General features: G+C 42.8%; 1 protein-coding gene across 3 annotated transcripts in view; it reads left to right on the forward strand.

The window, feature by feature from the left end:
* Positions 1–13,918, forward strand: part of pard3ba (par-3 family cell polarity regulator beta a) — a 275,607-nt gene that overhangs the window by 187,603 nt on the left and 74,086 nt on the right. For all 3 annotated transcript variants that reach the window (XM_085266407.1, XM_085266405.1, XM_085266406.1), the window contains exon 19: positions 165–372. In XM_085266407.1, the coding sequence (XP_085122533.1) occupies positions 165–372 (208 nt within the window). The remainder of the gene's footprint in view (positions 1–164; positions 373–13,918) is intronic.

Below are 13,918 nucleotides of genomic sequence, written 5' to 3' on the forward strand. Positions count from 1 at the left end.
GTTCCTGGTATCTTGCTACACCTGAGGGGCTTGCATAAGAACAAAGGTTGCCTGTAATGCTCGGAGCTATATCTATGAGTACATATTCCATTGTTGTCTGTGCATCTACTCTGACCTCTTCCATCCAACCTATCCTATTCGTGGGAATTGTTTTCCCTCATCAGACGACGACATGTCAGAGCACAGCTCCGGTCACGAAACGCCCGCCAGCAGCTCGTCTCGCCAGGATCTGGATGCAGACGATGGAAAGAAGAAGAAGAAGAAGGATGAAAGGAAGAAGAAGGAGAAGAAGACCAAAGGGAGGAAGAAGTCACTGGATTCTGTGGAGGACACAGAGAAGAAGACCAAAAAGAAAGGATTTGGCATCTTAAGGTAAGGAGATCTTCAGGTCCGAATACTTAACATCCCGAATTGATGTTTAACTAGTTTGTAACTTGTTGGCTTCCCCAGTTGAAAGCTCCCGTCATCAACAAAAATGACTTGACATGGACTTTCTGACAAATAGAACCTAATGAAGATGTAAACATTAGTTAAATATGTACATGAGCCCTGTTGCTGGTCGCTGGCTGACTGCAGATGGATTGAATAGCACTCACAAATTAACTTCTTTCCACTTGAGGCAATAGCTGACACTTTTAAACGAAACATTTTGTATTTCTGCAATTACAGTTCCAGAGTCAAATAAGGTGCTGACATTAGCTTTATCTCTTCATGCGTGTCCTGGCAGGAGTGAAGCATGTTAATTGGCACGGTGGTAATAAGTGTCCTATAAACGACTGATGGGAACATTAATGGATCCTAGAAGCACAAACCGAGCCAGTGTAATATGCTTTTATTCTGGTTTTCCAAGTTTAATTACATTTCTAAGTAATTAAACAGAGACATATTAATTTTTCATTTTTATTTTATTAACCCATTGCAATCAAATTGGGGAATGTGCTGCCTTTTGTATATACACTGTTCAAAAAATTAAAGGAACACTTTGAAAACATATCGGATCTCAATGAAACGAAGTCATGCTGGGTATCTGCGCTGATGGATTAGGTAATGTGTCAGGAGTGAAAGGATGCCACATTGTTTGATGGCAATGAAAACTATCAACCTACAGTGGGCTGAATTCAAAGACACGGCAAAACTCAAAGTGAAAAGATGATGCAGCAGACTAAGTTTCATTGCAATTTCTTTGCAGCAACTCAAAATGGTGCTCAGTAGTTTGTATGGCCTCCGCGTGCTTGTATGCGTGCCTGACAAGGGGCATGGTCCTAATGACACGGCAGATAGTGTACTGGGGGATCTCAGAGCTCCTGGTAGACTCTAATGGTGTCGGATGGACACAAACATGTCCCAGAGATGATCAGTTGACGTCTATACAGGTCTGTATCTCCCCAGACCATCACTTATTCTTACGGGCAGCTTTCACGTCTGTCACATGTGTTCAGGGTGAACCAGCACTCATCTGTGAAAAGCACAGGGTGTCAGTCAGTGACCTGCCTATTCTGGTATTCTATGAAAAATTCGAATCAGGCCCCACGGTGCTGGACAGCGAGCAAAGGGACGACTAGAGGACGTCAGGCCAATCTCATGAAGTCTGTTTCTGATTGTTTGGTCAGAAAAATTCACACGAGCATCCTGCTGGAGGTCATTTTGTAGCTCTGGCAGTGCTCGTCCTGTTCCTCCTTGCAAAAAGAAGCAGATACTAGTCCTGCTGATGGGCCTTTTACGGCCCTTTCCAGCGCTTACAGACTGTGCTGGGAGACAGAGCAAACCTTCTGACAATGGCACATATTGATGTGCCATGCTGGAGGAGTTGGACTATCTGTGCAACCTCTGCAGGGTCCTATGCATCAGCTCATGGTACCAGGAGGGACACTGACCCTAGCAAAATGCAAAATTACTGAAAAAAAAAAAGATGAGGAGGGAAAATGTTCAGTGATCACCAGTTAGCATTAGCCTAACTCTATAATAATAGTATTATCATTACAGCTTTAGCTGAAACAAAACCATTTAAAAGGCTTTGCTTTGATTTTTTTTAAATCAAATATTTTCTAATTTAAAAGAAAATTAACAGCTAGAACAAACCAGATAACTACTCCTAAAGCTCAAGCTATAGCATCATCTGAAAGCATCATTACTTATATTGTTCTCTTTAAATTGAGCTGATTTTCATCTGTATTATTTTCTACTAGTCTTTTATTTTTAGGTTTGCCTGCTGGTTAAAACCAGATGTGCATTTTGTAGCTGTGAGGGAAACAGACATCAGGTGCATCCCTCCTGTAAACAGAAGAATCGATGGACAGAAGCAGCACTATGTCTTACTTTTCTTGGTTAAGTTTCAACAAATTACCTCTGCGAGCACAGCAGGATTACGGGATCTTGGATATTGGATGTGAACACAACCTTCTCAGTAATGGAGGGTATCCATTATTTCTCAATCCAAGCAAAGTTGCACAGTAGTGACCCAAACCGCTCGTCACCCCCCTTATCAACATGTCCCCATCGTGATTTGCGGTGGTCCAATCCCACCAGCTGCAATCCTTATCTATTGGCAGTGACACGGTGTGGTCAGTGTATCACTACACTTCCAACACTTGAGATTCAATTAGGCTGTGACGAGAGATAGCGCGAGCTGAGCGTTGGCCTACAGATGGCAGATAAGAATCCAATCGGCCACAGTGTCAAGGGCAGTAATGGAGGAGATGTTCACACGTTGAGCCCGGTAGGGGAGAGTCGAGCCGGGGCTGGGAAGGGCAAGATGAAGGACACACTTGGAGGAGGTACATGCAAGAGCACATGTCAGCTTGTAGTTGAGTGTAAAGCTGAAATCCACTTCGCCTAGAGCTGGATTTACCCAGGAAAGACAGTTTTGTTTCCTATTCTGCGCCACACACATTGTGTTTATATGAAGCTCTACACATGTGCTGCACAAGGACTCCTCGTTTTTCTGTTTATACTTCTGCATTTGGCTCCTCGCTTCTCTCTTCCTGCCTTGTGTATACGCTCCTTGTCTCTTTGCCTTTACTTGCCAATTTTCACTTATTTTTATTTCTCACAGTTCAAGTTCAGGTGTATCAGTAAAATGCATCTGTCATTGGGCTCGCACATCTCACTATGTCCACGCTCTTTTTTCCCCCCTCTTAATTTAACACAGTAGTTGGAAACAATCAAAACCAGCCTGCTGCTGGTCTCTTGCACAGACTTGGACTCCTCTTCTACCTCAACAATAGCCTGACTCTATTGTAAAAGCTTCCAGATTGTCGCGCCGCACACTCGCCCCTCTCTCTCGCGCTCTCCCTGGCCTTTATCCGTCCAGCTTGATTGTTATTGAACTTGAAATATGACTTAATTAGCTGGAGTATTGCACTGTTCAATCTGATTGCAGCTCTCAAATGTTATTTTACTCCAATGGCAGCATTAGGAAAAGGGCAAATTATAAACATATGACCTCAATTTACCACGGCAATGAAAGTGTGCACAACAACAGCTAGCACGACAAATGCTGGAAGCCGGCCCCGTCCTTCCAGTGGCCGTAAATATTTAATTTAGCTGCTGCATTGTTTGAAGAGCAAGTTGTTTTTGGCATTGGGTAGCAAACAGCTGGATATACGGTGACCTCTGGAAATCACATATTTGTTGTGGGAACATTTATTTTTTCTAAAATCATACATGATCCTCATTGTATTGTTTCATGGCCTTGCATTTAAAAGCCTAGATGTTGTTATTTTACATGAGTGCAGCAGTTTGCCTTAAGAAACGTGTTTGTTTAAGGTAAAAAAAATTAATTACATCATTTGATAAAACGGTGAATATCCTTTTGGAAAAATCCATGTAGTCTTTATTGAATCGAAATGCACACGATGGTAAATTGGCCAGCCAAGCAGCAGCCTTTCCTGTTTAACCCATTAACACCTAGTGTATCATTTGATACATACAGTTTTTGTGTGTTTTTGAGACGTCGACATCATCAGTGTGGTTTATTTTTCCACCATGAAGAACCAAAGTAAGATGCACAATCAATTTTTAGCAGTCGATTACCAAAGATGCCAGATGTAGCAAATATGATACCAATTAAAACTAAAATATTCAAATTAATATTGGTTTTTTTTGTTTAATTTGTCAAAAAAGTTAAATAAACACTCCATTTTCCAAAAAATTGAATTTTATTTCGAGTTTCAGGTTTTAAAGAGGGCTTAAAATTCGTTTTTTGTAAGAATTGTTTCCTAGAGATGCTTTCAATGTAACAGTTCAGCACATTAATCGAGTCACTAAGCGCGACACAGTGGGAATGCTCCTTAACTCACCACATAATACTGTCATGATATGTTACCCACGATAACGCATGATATCAAAATTAGTGTAACTTAGATAGAAATGCACCTAAAAAGGTGTAAAACTGTAATTATGGATTCATTCACGTCATTGTGCTTTGAGTGTGTGTGTGTGTGTGTGTGTGTGTGTGTGTGTGTGTGTGTGTGTGTGTGTGTGTATTATTATTCAAATTTAATAGTCCAGTTATTCATTTAAGTAGGCGCTGATTTATTTCCCTCCTCTGTTTGCCAATCCCCCTGTGAATTTCTCTTTTTTCCCCCCTAAAGGTTCATTAATTTCCATTCATTTTACTGTAGACTCATTCATTTGATAAGCACCACCGTAGGGAGTTGTAAAATAGTGACTCCGTTAAGTCAGATTGGCAGGGGAATCTATTAAGCACCTGCATGTATATATTTCCACCAATTGCTGTGAAATTGGTGGAGCACATATTTTGTACCATTATTTGACAAAAAATAGTCACGATTTAGCATACGGTGGTCAGAATATCCGATTTTCTCTTTATAGCTGTCATGGTGAGAGATATTCAAGGTATTATTGTGATATTTAGAGTAAATCTGGGGGGAAATACCAATTATGCTATTGGTTAATTTAATTTCTAACTTTATTCTCATACACTTATTGCATATTAGAAGTGCATGGCCCATGCAAGGTCTCTAACTGTGCAATAGCATACAAACAGAACAATTATGCAGGTATTTTAGTAATTATTTGAGCATTATAGTCGCCACAGTGAGTCTTTTTTGTGCGTACAGTAAGCCGGGCCCGCTCTACAAGCCAGTTGTGATTTGATTTGAATCTCAGGGACTGCTGTGAAATCGACTTTGTAATGAAATTGCTTCCTGATTTCTGTTTCACTGTCAAATAGTCCAAACTGATTTGGACGTTTGCCAGTTTTTTTGATGGGTGGGGGGGTTAAAACAGAACTCCCATTGAATTAAACAAAGTGTCAAAAAAGACACACCGTCTTAAGGTTAAAGATGGAAGAGTGCGTTCTGCTTCCTGTATGTGTCCCTCCTGTTCTGGGCTCGGATGCGGTTTCTCCTCTTTTTCATCACCGTGCTCACAAAGCCCCATTCGCGTCTTGTCTCCCTGATTGCTAAATAAGCCAAGACAAATGGCAGTGCCCTTCAGACCTTCCTCAGTAGCGCTTGACTGCTCGTCTTGTCTGTATTCAGCAGACGGCAGTGAAGTCTTTGCCCAGGACGTAGCCTCGGGGGCCGTGCTGCTGACAGACCGCGGAAAGACTAACACTAGGCTGCTCTTATGTTTTCTCTCAACGTCGCCGCCATATCTGCAGAACAAGAACAAGACAGGTTAGCCTGGTCAGGAGTTTCAGATGTCCTTATCAGAAAAAGGATATTTATCTTCCACTTTTGGACTGTAATAAAACCTTTGCCTACAATATTATTTTTATCTCGAAGTAAAAGCTAGAGCTCCCTCCTCACCATTCCCCAAAGTGATATTTTTACAAGTTTCTCAGCCTTGGAAAGTTGCTGAGGGTGTTTGTTCTTGTGTGTACAGCTTGAACTGCTTGAGCTCAGACCCGGTCTTGTTTTCATGAAGGATTAGACATGTTATGGTTTTATCCAGCACGACTTAATCAGGAGGTCAGGGTTGTGTGCAACGCTCCCCGTTTCACTCCCAAGTGACATTCAGTCTGCACTGAAATGTGGATTTGTGTTTATACACAGATTCATGCAACTCCATCAGCTTGAGCGTTCATCACACCAGTCACCGGGTGTGTCATTGCTCAACTCCGCTGCCGGCCCTGCCGGGCACTGACACACGCCGTCTGTTTCGTGTCCCGTCAGTCACTCAGTCAGGATCAATGTGGAGCTGTCGCTATCAGCACGTCTCCTGCCGCCACCGCACGCAAACACCCCTCAACCCATTTAAGGGACATGAAAGTCGACGCTTCTGATCTGCTGTTTACAAATCCCACGTACGGCATCGTACAGTATATCCTCTCCCCCGCTCCTCTGTTTGCGGCGCAGAAGAAATCCGACAGTGACGCAAGCCAATTAGCTCCGTCCGTTCCGCTCTCATCCTATCGCGGAGCAGCAGAATGTGCGGGGTGGAAAAGGTAGTCACTGGTGGGCTGTGCTCTGCAAAACCAAAGTCTCGGTGTCAAACTGAAGGAGCTCGACGCTTGATGATTTCTGATGGATTACTGCTCTTATAAGTGCGCCTGTCTTCCTCCTCCTTGTTCCTCGAGCCTTTGCTCTTCCAATTTTAGTTTCCCGATGAGCCTTTTCTCCTCAGATTGTCCTCAAATGTCCTTTCTTTGTTCTGTTTTGCTTCACTTAGCTTTCTATGGTTGAGTATCTCTTTCTCAGTTCATTTCTCTCTGTCCTTGAGTGAACTATTGATTTAACTAAGCAACACTGGATAAAATTAGCTTCAGAGTCCTCGATGGATTCACTCGAGTTTCTAATTTTCTATTATCAAGTGTGCTAATGACTAGTGCGAGGTCCAAGAAACCTCCTGCCAGTTAAACAGAGGCAGGGCGTGTTATTCCTTTACTCTGAGGTTTCTGTGGACTGTTATTTTTTTCTGTTCCTGCTCTGGTATGAATGGTTGTCACTGCCCATCTGTTTATTTGAAAGAAACCAGGAAAGTAAGGCCGACCATCGGTGCGAAATAATAGTAATGTGGAGCACTGAAACAGGCCACAACAGTGCCGCAGTGACTTTAAACACCAAGTGACCTTAAGATCAGCAGGAAGGGAAAGGAATCTTGAATAGGCTGTACTTGTCAGCCGTGTTGGTAGGCATATCAAAATCCCTCTGACATGTTTGTGTGGGTGCCTCACAGCAGTGACTCTAAGCTGTGATGGGGTAAATCGGAGGTGCATTACCTAATCCCACCGTTGGGTTAATGCACTGCAGGTGGATTTCTTTGATCCAGCATCTCATCTGGCATTTAAGGGCTGCTAGCTGCGCTGATACAGAAAGGAGTCTGCAAGACAGTATTTATTAATGTTAGTATTCCCTTTTGTAAAATATGCGTAAGGCCATATATTTTGCACACAGGATATCTCTTGTGGATAAGCATTATCACTCCCTCTATTCATCTCTTTATCTTTCCATAAATAATGTATGCAAAACCACAAATCACTTTCTTTGCACACTTGACAGGCGTGGAACTCGCAGCTATCGCTTACTAATCAGGGCTGCCTTAAATACACGTTCCTAGGGAATGTAAAGCCTTGCAGAGTATATTCTCCCTGCTGTATACTTTGAGCAAAGGTTGGCTGAATTAAAATGAGAGAGTGCAACCGTGCATAGCTGAGGGCTCGCATTATTATTAAATCCTTTATTTAAACAGGTAATCTCATTGAAATCAGGGTGTCCTGTTTTTAAAGGAGACCTTTGCAAAGATAACATGAGAATGGACATTTTGAAATTTAGGAAAATCTTATTCAGGAGTGATGCTCATGCATAAAATCCTCAAATAAAATAAGAGAATGTAGTTTTCAAACTTTTGTATTTAATCCTATTTGTATGCAGCAAAGTATCTGAACCCAGTTGTAGAGTAAATAAGAGGTGCAGCTAGTGTTAGAACTTCCTGTGACTCGGCATTGTAAGTACTACATTTAAATCTTAACAAGGCAGCAGAGGTAATTGGGTAATTTTTAATAAACAAACATCAAGCAGCACTGCTCCCTTATGTTTGTTTAAGAGGACCATCTCAAATTTTTATATAAGATACAGTGGTTGGTAATAAAATGCAGCACCCTGTAGTAAATGGAATAAAGAATATTCAAGGTGGAGGAGGAAGCATATGTATAAATAGCATTACCATCAAGAAAGCACTCAGATTTCTGGAGTGTGTTCCACATGGGTCTTAAAAGTGAGTAAATAATTCTGAATTATTTATAATAATCAATAGTTTTTATTTTATGACCATGAAGATTTCAAAGGAGGCAGGATACTCTTAGGTCACCTGGTGAATAGCATCCCCTTATGTTTCTTTACCAGAGGCCAGAGAACAAGCGTACTGTTTTGATAGGTGAAATGCAGATGCTGGAAAGAGGATAGTACCTCAAATAACCATTTATTAAAGCCAAGGTATGCAGAAGAGCATCTCCACATTTCTGGATGCACAACACGTGCAACGACTACACCAGGTGTCACTCACAGCTAGACAGCTTCAGGCTGATATGAAGGCGACCATATTTCAATTTACCATTTGTTACAATCAAAGTATGCAGAAGAGCGTCTTTGCATCCGACCTTGAAGCAGGTGGGCTACAGCAGCAGAAGACCGCACTGAATGTCACTCTTGTCAGCTAAGAATGGGAAACTCCAGTTCACACAGGCTCACCAAATCGTCTCAAACTGGTTTCTTGAACATGGCGGTGTGGTCACAAATGGCCTCGGCAGTCACCAGATCTCAGATCACAGGCCAGGAACATGGTGGATGTGCAACCACAAATCTGCAGCAACTGTGTAATGACCAAAATCTCTGACGGAAAACCTTTGAGATCTGTCAGGAAGATTCTGATGGAATCATTTAATAGATTGTTTATCTAGTCAAGCATAACATTTCCAGTGGCATAGCATAAGCTGCTAAATCAAATGCTTTGCATAGGTTGTGAGGGGCTATGCGACGCACACATAACGCAGCTGTTATTGTGCTGTGACTTAATCAAAAGCCCAACTGCTCTGATTAAAACTGTTTGGAAATTTACCAGGGACTTTTGGATTTTTACTAGGCAGGAGAATTTTGATATGGGTTTCGAATATTTGCATTTCTGGTAATGGTACGTTTATGTAAGGGAGGTACATGCAAATCTTTTGCAATTTTACCTGATGCAAGTTGTGCACTGTGATTAATTCAAAGCTGCAGTGAAGGAAAGAAAATCAGTCCTTGTATTTGCTTTGAGCTTTAGTTGTGAGTGGTGAGTAGAACAACCTGGAATTTACTGTGTGTGTGTGTGTGTGTGTGTGTGTGTGTGTGTGTGTGTGTGTGTGGCATTAGTATTTGGATATGTTGGCCTCGTCATTTTGTTTTTTGTGTGTGTTCTTATGGTGACAAATGTCCAAATTTATTATACTCGGTCCCAGATATAAATACCAGCATGGTTCTTAAAGCTACACGCTATTACATTAAAATACTGCTAACAACAACCAGTGAATCACCCTCCATAGAGGAAAAAGCAGTCCTAAAATGACAGCTATTTCATTTTTCTTGTCATAATTCAGAATTGTGCTCAATTTGCTTCCGGTAAGTCTCCGGTCGCCCTACATATAAAAAGCTGCCAAGTACTTTTTACCGTTGTTGGAAATGAGCTTTCTCGCAGCAGAAGCAGCTTCCTGTACTTGGTACTGAGGCACAATTCTAATTTACAACTTTGCCATGGAAGCAAACAGACGCGGACGCTATCACTGTCGGCAGCTGGCGGGAAAACAAATTAACTTTTTTCCCTCCATTTCTCCCCTCCATTCAGCACGATGGGCAGCTTTTCCTGAAATGATGCGCAGGTTTATTGGTGTTGATGCGAGCTGTCAGTCAAATATCAGAGGGACAGGAAATTGACAGTGGAGATGATGAGGAAATCCTCATGCATATATATCAGCTGATAAAGGGGGCAGTCGCGACGCGCCTCCGCCGTTCCTTCTCGCCGTTCTCCTCGCTCCCTTTTTCTGTCACTACAACGCTTCCCCTTGACTCGCCTTCCCCTTGAAATCTCCCCTTCTCTTCTCACACGAAAAGCTTTTTATGTTTCTTGTTTTTCATAGCCCGGCTACACCTGCCTCCAACCAGAGCGTTTTGGCTCAGAGCCGCTCTCTCTCCCTCTCTTATTTACAGCTCTGGTGTTGGGCGGGTAGGGGAGGGGTGAGGCGAGGATGCCGACTCACTCCTTTGCAGCTTGACCGTGAAGGAGCTCCAGTGGAGCAGTTGAGGAATTAATTACTTTATTTACAGGCTTCTGAACAACTTGTTTACCTCCAGATTTTCCCTGGGAAGTTTGGAGGCCACCGGGTGTATACTCTTTTATTCAGATAAGTTTTTTTTATTGTTCATTAGTATGTTACACCCTATGTTACATAAGAAGCAATCTTCAGAGAACTAATTACTCTATAATGTTCTCTGCAGTTCTGCCAGCCAATAGAGTTGCTGTCACTGTTTTCAAATAGCTGTGTTCTCATTAGGAGCGAAGCCCTATTTTTCTTTTTTCTTTCTTTCGACTGGTAAAGTCTGAGTGAGTCATCCGGCTCAGGAACACAATACCCACATTTGTCCTGAGAAATATTGGCCACACGGTAATTACAAAATGAGACAGTGAGACGAGGCTTCCATTTGCGTTGATCGCTTTCACGATCCATCAGTCCCCGTCGAGTTATGACATTTGAATTGACCCCGAGGGACGGGCCTTTCGAAGCACAGACGCATTCGTATCATCCAGACGGCTCAGCGGCATCTCACCAGCCAGCTGCCCATCACTCACCGGCCAATTAAAGGTCTCAACGAGGCCACAGGAAACAGTCACGACCAATTAGCATGTGATCTTACCAACTCCTGGACGTACATGTGTTCAAAGCATCGGGCGCCAGGAAGTGATTACACCTCCACTGGCGGTTATGTCCTCTCCAGCCATGCCATGTGTGATGGATGGACTTCCTCTGTCATTTAATGTGCTAATGACAGACACATTCAAGAACACACAAGCGCACAAGTATTCCTCTTTACTTGAGGGTTTCCTTATTCCCCTCTACCGTGTATCTCCCACTAAAATACACTCAGAGCACGACCTCTGCTTTGCACACCAAGAAGGTTAAGTGTTTCTTCTATGAGGATGTGTGAAGGGCCGGAGGAGCCAGTAGTCTAACCTTTCTCAGTCTGCCAGTGGCTCTCATGTGGAGTCACGGTGACCTAGCCTTTTTTTTGCTTCCAAGCCTGCAGCTGGAAAATGTGAAGAATTTCTATGATTCACAAAGTTCACAGGTGGTTTCCAGGAGTATTAAAACAGATTTTTCACTTTCATCCAGGTTTAAAGCATCCGGAACTTTTCAAAATGAGTTTAAATCTATGTATGTGTGTGTTCTTCTGTTGCCTAGGCCAGTAAAAGCCAGGTTTCAGACCACTGGCCAAATCAGGCCAAATAGAGTACTTTTGTAGATTTTCATCTAAATCTATCATCCTGTCAGAAACTTTGTCTTCTTTACCTACTATGGTGAACCTGAAACCTAAGACATACTGTTTGCTTTTGCAGTTTTAAACGTTTGAAACATTCCTAAGAGATTCTGGTCCATGTTGACATCATAGCATCACACAGTTGCAGGGGTGGCATCTGGTGTGGTCTTCTTCTGCTGTAGCGTGTCTGCTACAAGGTATGATGCATTCAGAGGTGCTCTTCTGCGTACCTTGGTTGCAATGAGTGGCTATTTGAGTTACATTTTCGATTTAAGTCACTTAAATCACCTTTCTTCCCCATTCTGATGCTCAGTTTGAACCACAACATCCACAGTTATGATTTTAAAAATGACTCTACCTGTTAAAATAATCCACAGAACTTTAAACCAAAAACATGAAAGGAAAATAACCAAGTGATATGGTTAGTTCTTATTTGTAGTTTGTGTGAACTGACCATCTAAACCAGTGATTCTAGTCAGATTAAGTGCAGTATTATGCAAACCAAGCAAGATAAAGGCTTTGTGATCGTGTATGCTAATGTGCCTAGCTTTCATTATCTTAATCTGTTTATATCTCATTGCATGTGTGCGTGCATCCATGCATGCGTGTGTGTGATGTGTGCAACCAGGGCTGGACTGGGACAAAAAATCGGCCCGGGCATTTTGACTAGAGACCGGCCCACCAGGATAAAGATTGAAAATGTGACGTCATTCAGGGGCAAAACCGCAAAGGATTCTGGGAACTTGTGGCAAGAGGTACTAGCGCACGCAGGCTTTCAATTGAACTCAGTTACACAGCGATAAAAAGAAACCCAAAAAATGGCAAGAAGCTGTTGTATTATTAACTGCAATAGCTGGTCGCATGACAGCCACGGGAAGCCGACGGGTAAAGAGATCTTTTTTTTTTACGTCGTTGAAGAGAAATTTTTTAAGCCATGTTTCCGAAGTAAGAGCCGACGGATGGTCTGGATATACCAAATATAACGTCTCAGAACACTCCAGCTCACATGTTAGTCTGCTCCAAGCATTCCCACAAAGGTCAGAGTTTTGTAGTAGTTAATACGTCATTTTTCTTAACATAATTGGTGATATACAGTGGGGCAAAAAAGTATTTAGTCAGCCACTGATTGTGCAAGTTCCCCCACTTAAAATGATGACAGAGGTCAGTAATTTGCACCAGAGGTACACTTCAACTGTGAGAGACAGAATGTGAAAAAAAAATCCATGAATTCACATGGTAGGATTTGTGAAGAATTTATTCGTAATTAGGGTGGAAAATAAGTATTTGGTCACCTCAAACATGGAAAATCTCTGGCTCTCACAGACCTGTAACGTCTTCTGTAAGAAGCTTTTCTGTCCCCCACTCGTTACCTGTATGAATGGCACCTGTTTGAACTCATCATCTGTATAAAAGACACCTGTCCACAGCCTCAAACAGTCAGACTCCAAACTCCGCCATGGCCAAGACCAAAGAGCTTTCGAAGGACACCAGGAAAAGTATTGTAGACCTGCACCAGACTGGAAGAGTGAATCTACAATAGGCAAGCAGCTTGGTGTGAAAAAATCAACTGTGGGAGCAATCATCAGAAAATGGAAGACATACAAGACCACTGATAATCTCCCTCGATCTGGGGCTCCACGCAAGATCTCATCCCGTGGGGTCAAAATGATCATGAGAACGGTGAGCAAAGATCCCAGAACCACACGGGGGGACCTGGTGAATGACCTGCAGAGAGCTGGGACCACAGTAACAAAGGTCACCATCAGTAACACACTACAACGGCAGGGAATCAAATCCCGCAGTGCCAGACGTGTTCCGCTGCTGAAGCCAGTGCATGTCCAGGCCCGTCTGAAGTTTGCCAGAGAGCACATGGATGATACAGCAGAGGATTGGGAGAATGTCATGTGGTCAGATGAAACCAAAGTAGAACTTTTTGGTATAAACTCAACTCGTCGTGTTTGGAGGACGAAGAATACTGAGTTGCATCCCAAGAACACCATACCTACTGTGAAGCATGGGGGTGGAAACATCATGCTATGGGGCTGTTTTTCTGCCAAGGGGACAGGACGACTGATCCGTGTTAAGGACAGAATGAATGGGGCCATGTATCGTGAGATTTTGAGCCAGAACCTCCTTCCATCAGTGAGAACTTTGAAGATGACACGAGGCTGGGTCTTCCAACATGACAATGATCCAAAACACACCGCCCGGGCAACAAAGGAGTGGCTCCGTAAGAAGCATTTGAAAGTCCTGGAGTGGCCTAGCCAGTCTCCAGACCTCAACCCCATAGAAAATCTGTGGCGGGAGTTGAAAGTCTGTGTTGCTCGGCGACAGCCCCAAAACATCACTGCTCTCGAGAAGATCTGCATGGAGGAATGGGCCAAAATACCAGCTACTGTGTGTGCAAACCTGGTAAAGACCTATAGTAAACGTTTGACCTCTGTTATTGC

This window comes from Mchenga conophoros, linkage group LG23, assembly GCF_057382185.1.
Source record: "Mchenga conophoros isolate Kocher_MC1m ecotype Shallow Benthic linkage group LG23, M_conophoros_male_GT1.1, whole genome shotgun sequence".
Lineage (NCBI taxonomy): Eukaryota > Metazoa > Chordata > Actinopteri > Cichliformes > Cichlidae > Mchenga > Mchenga conophoros.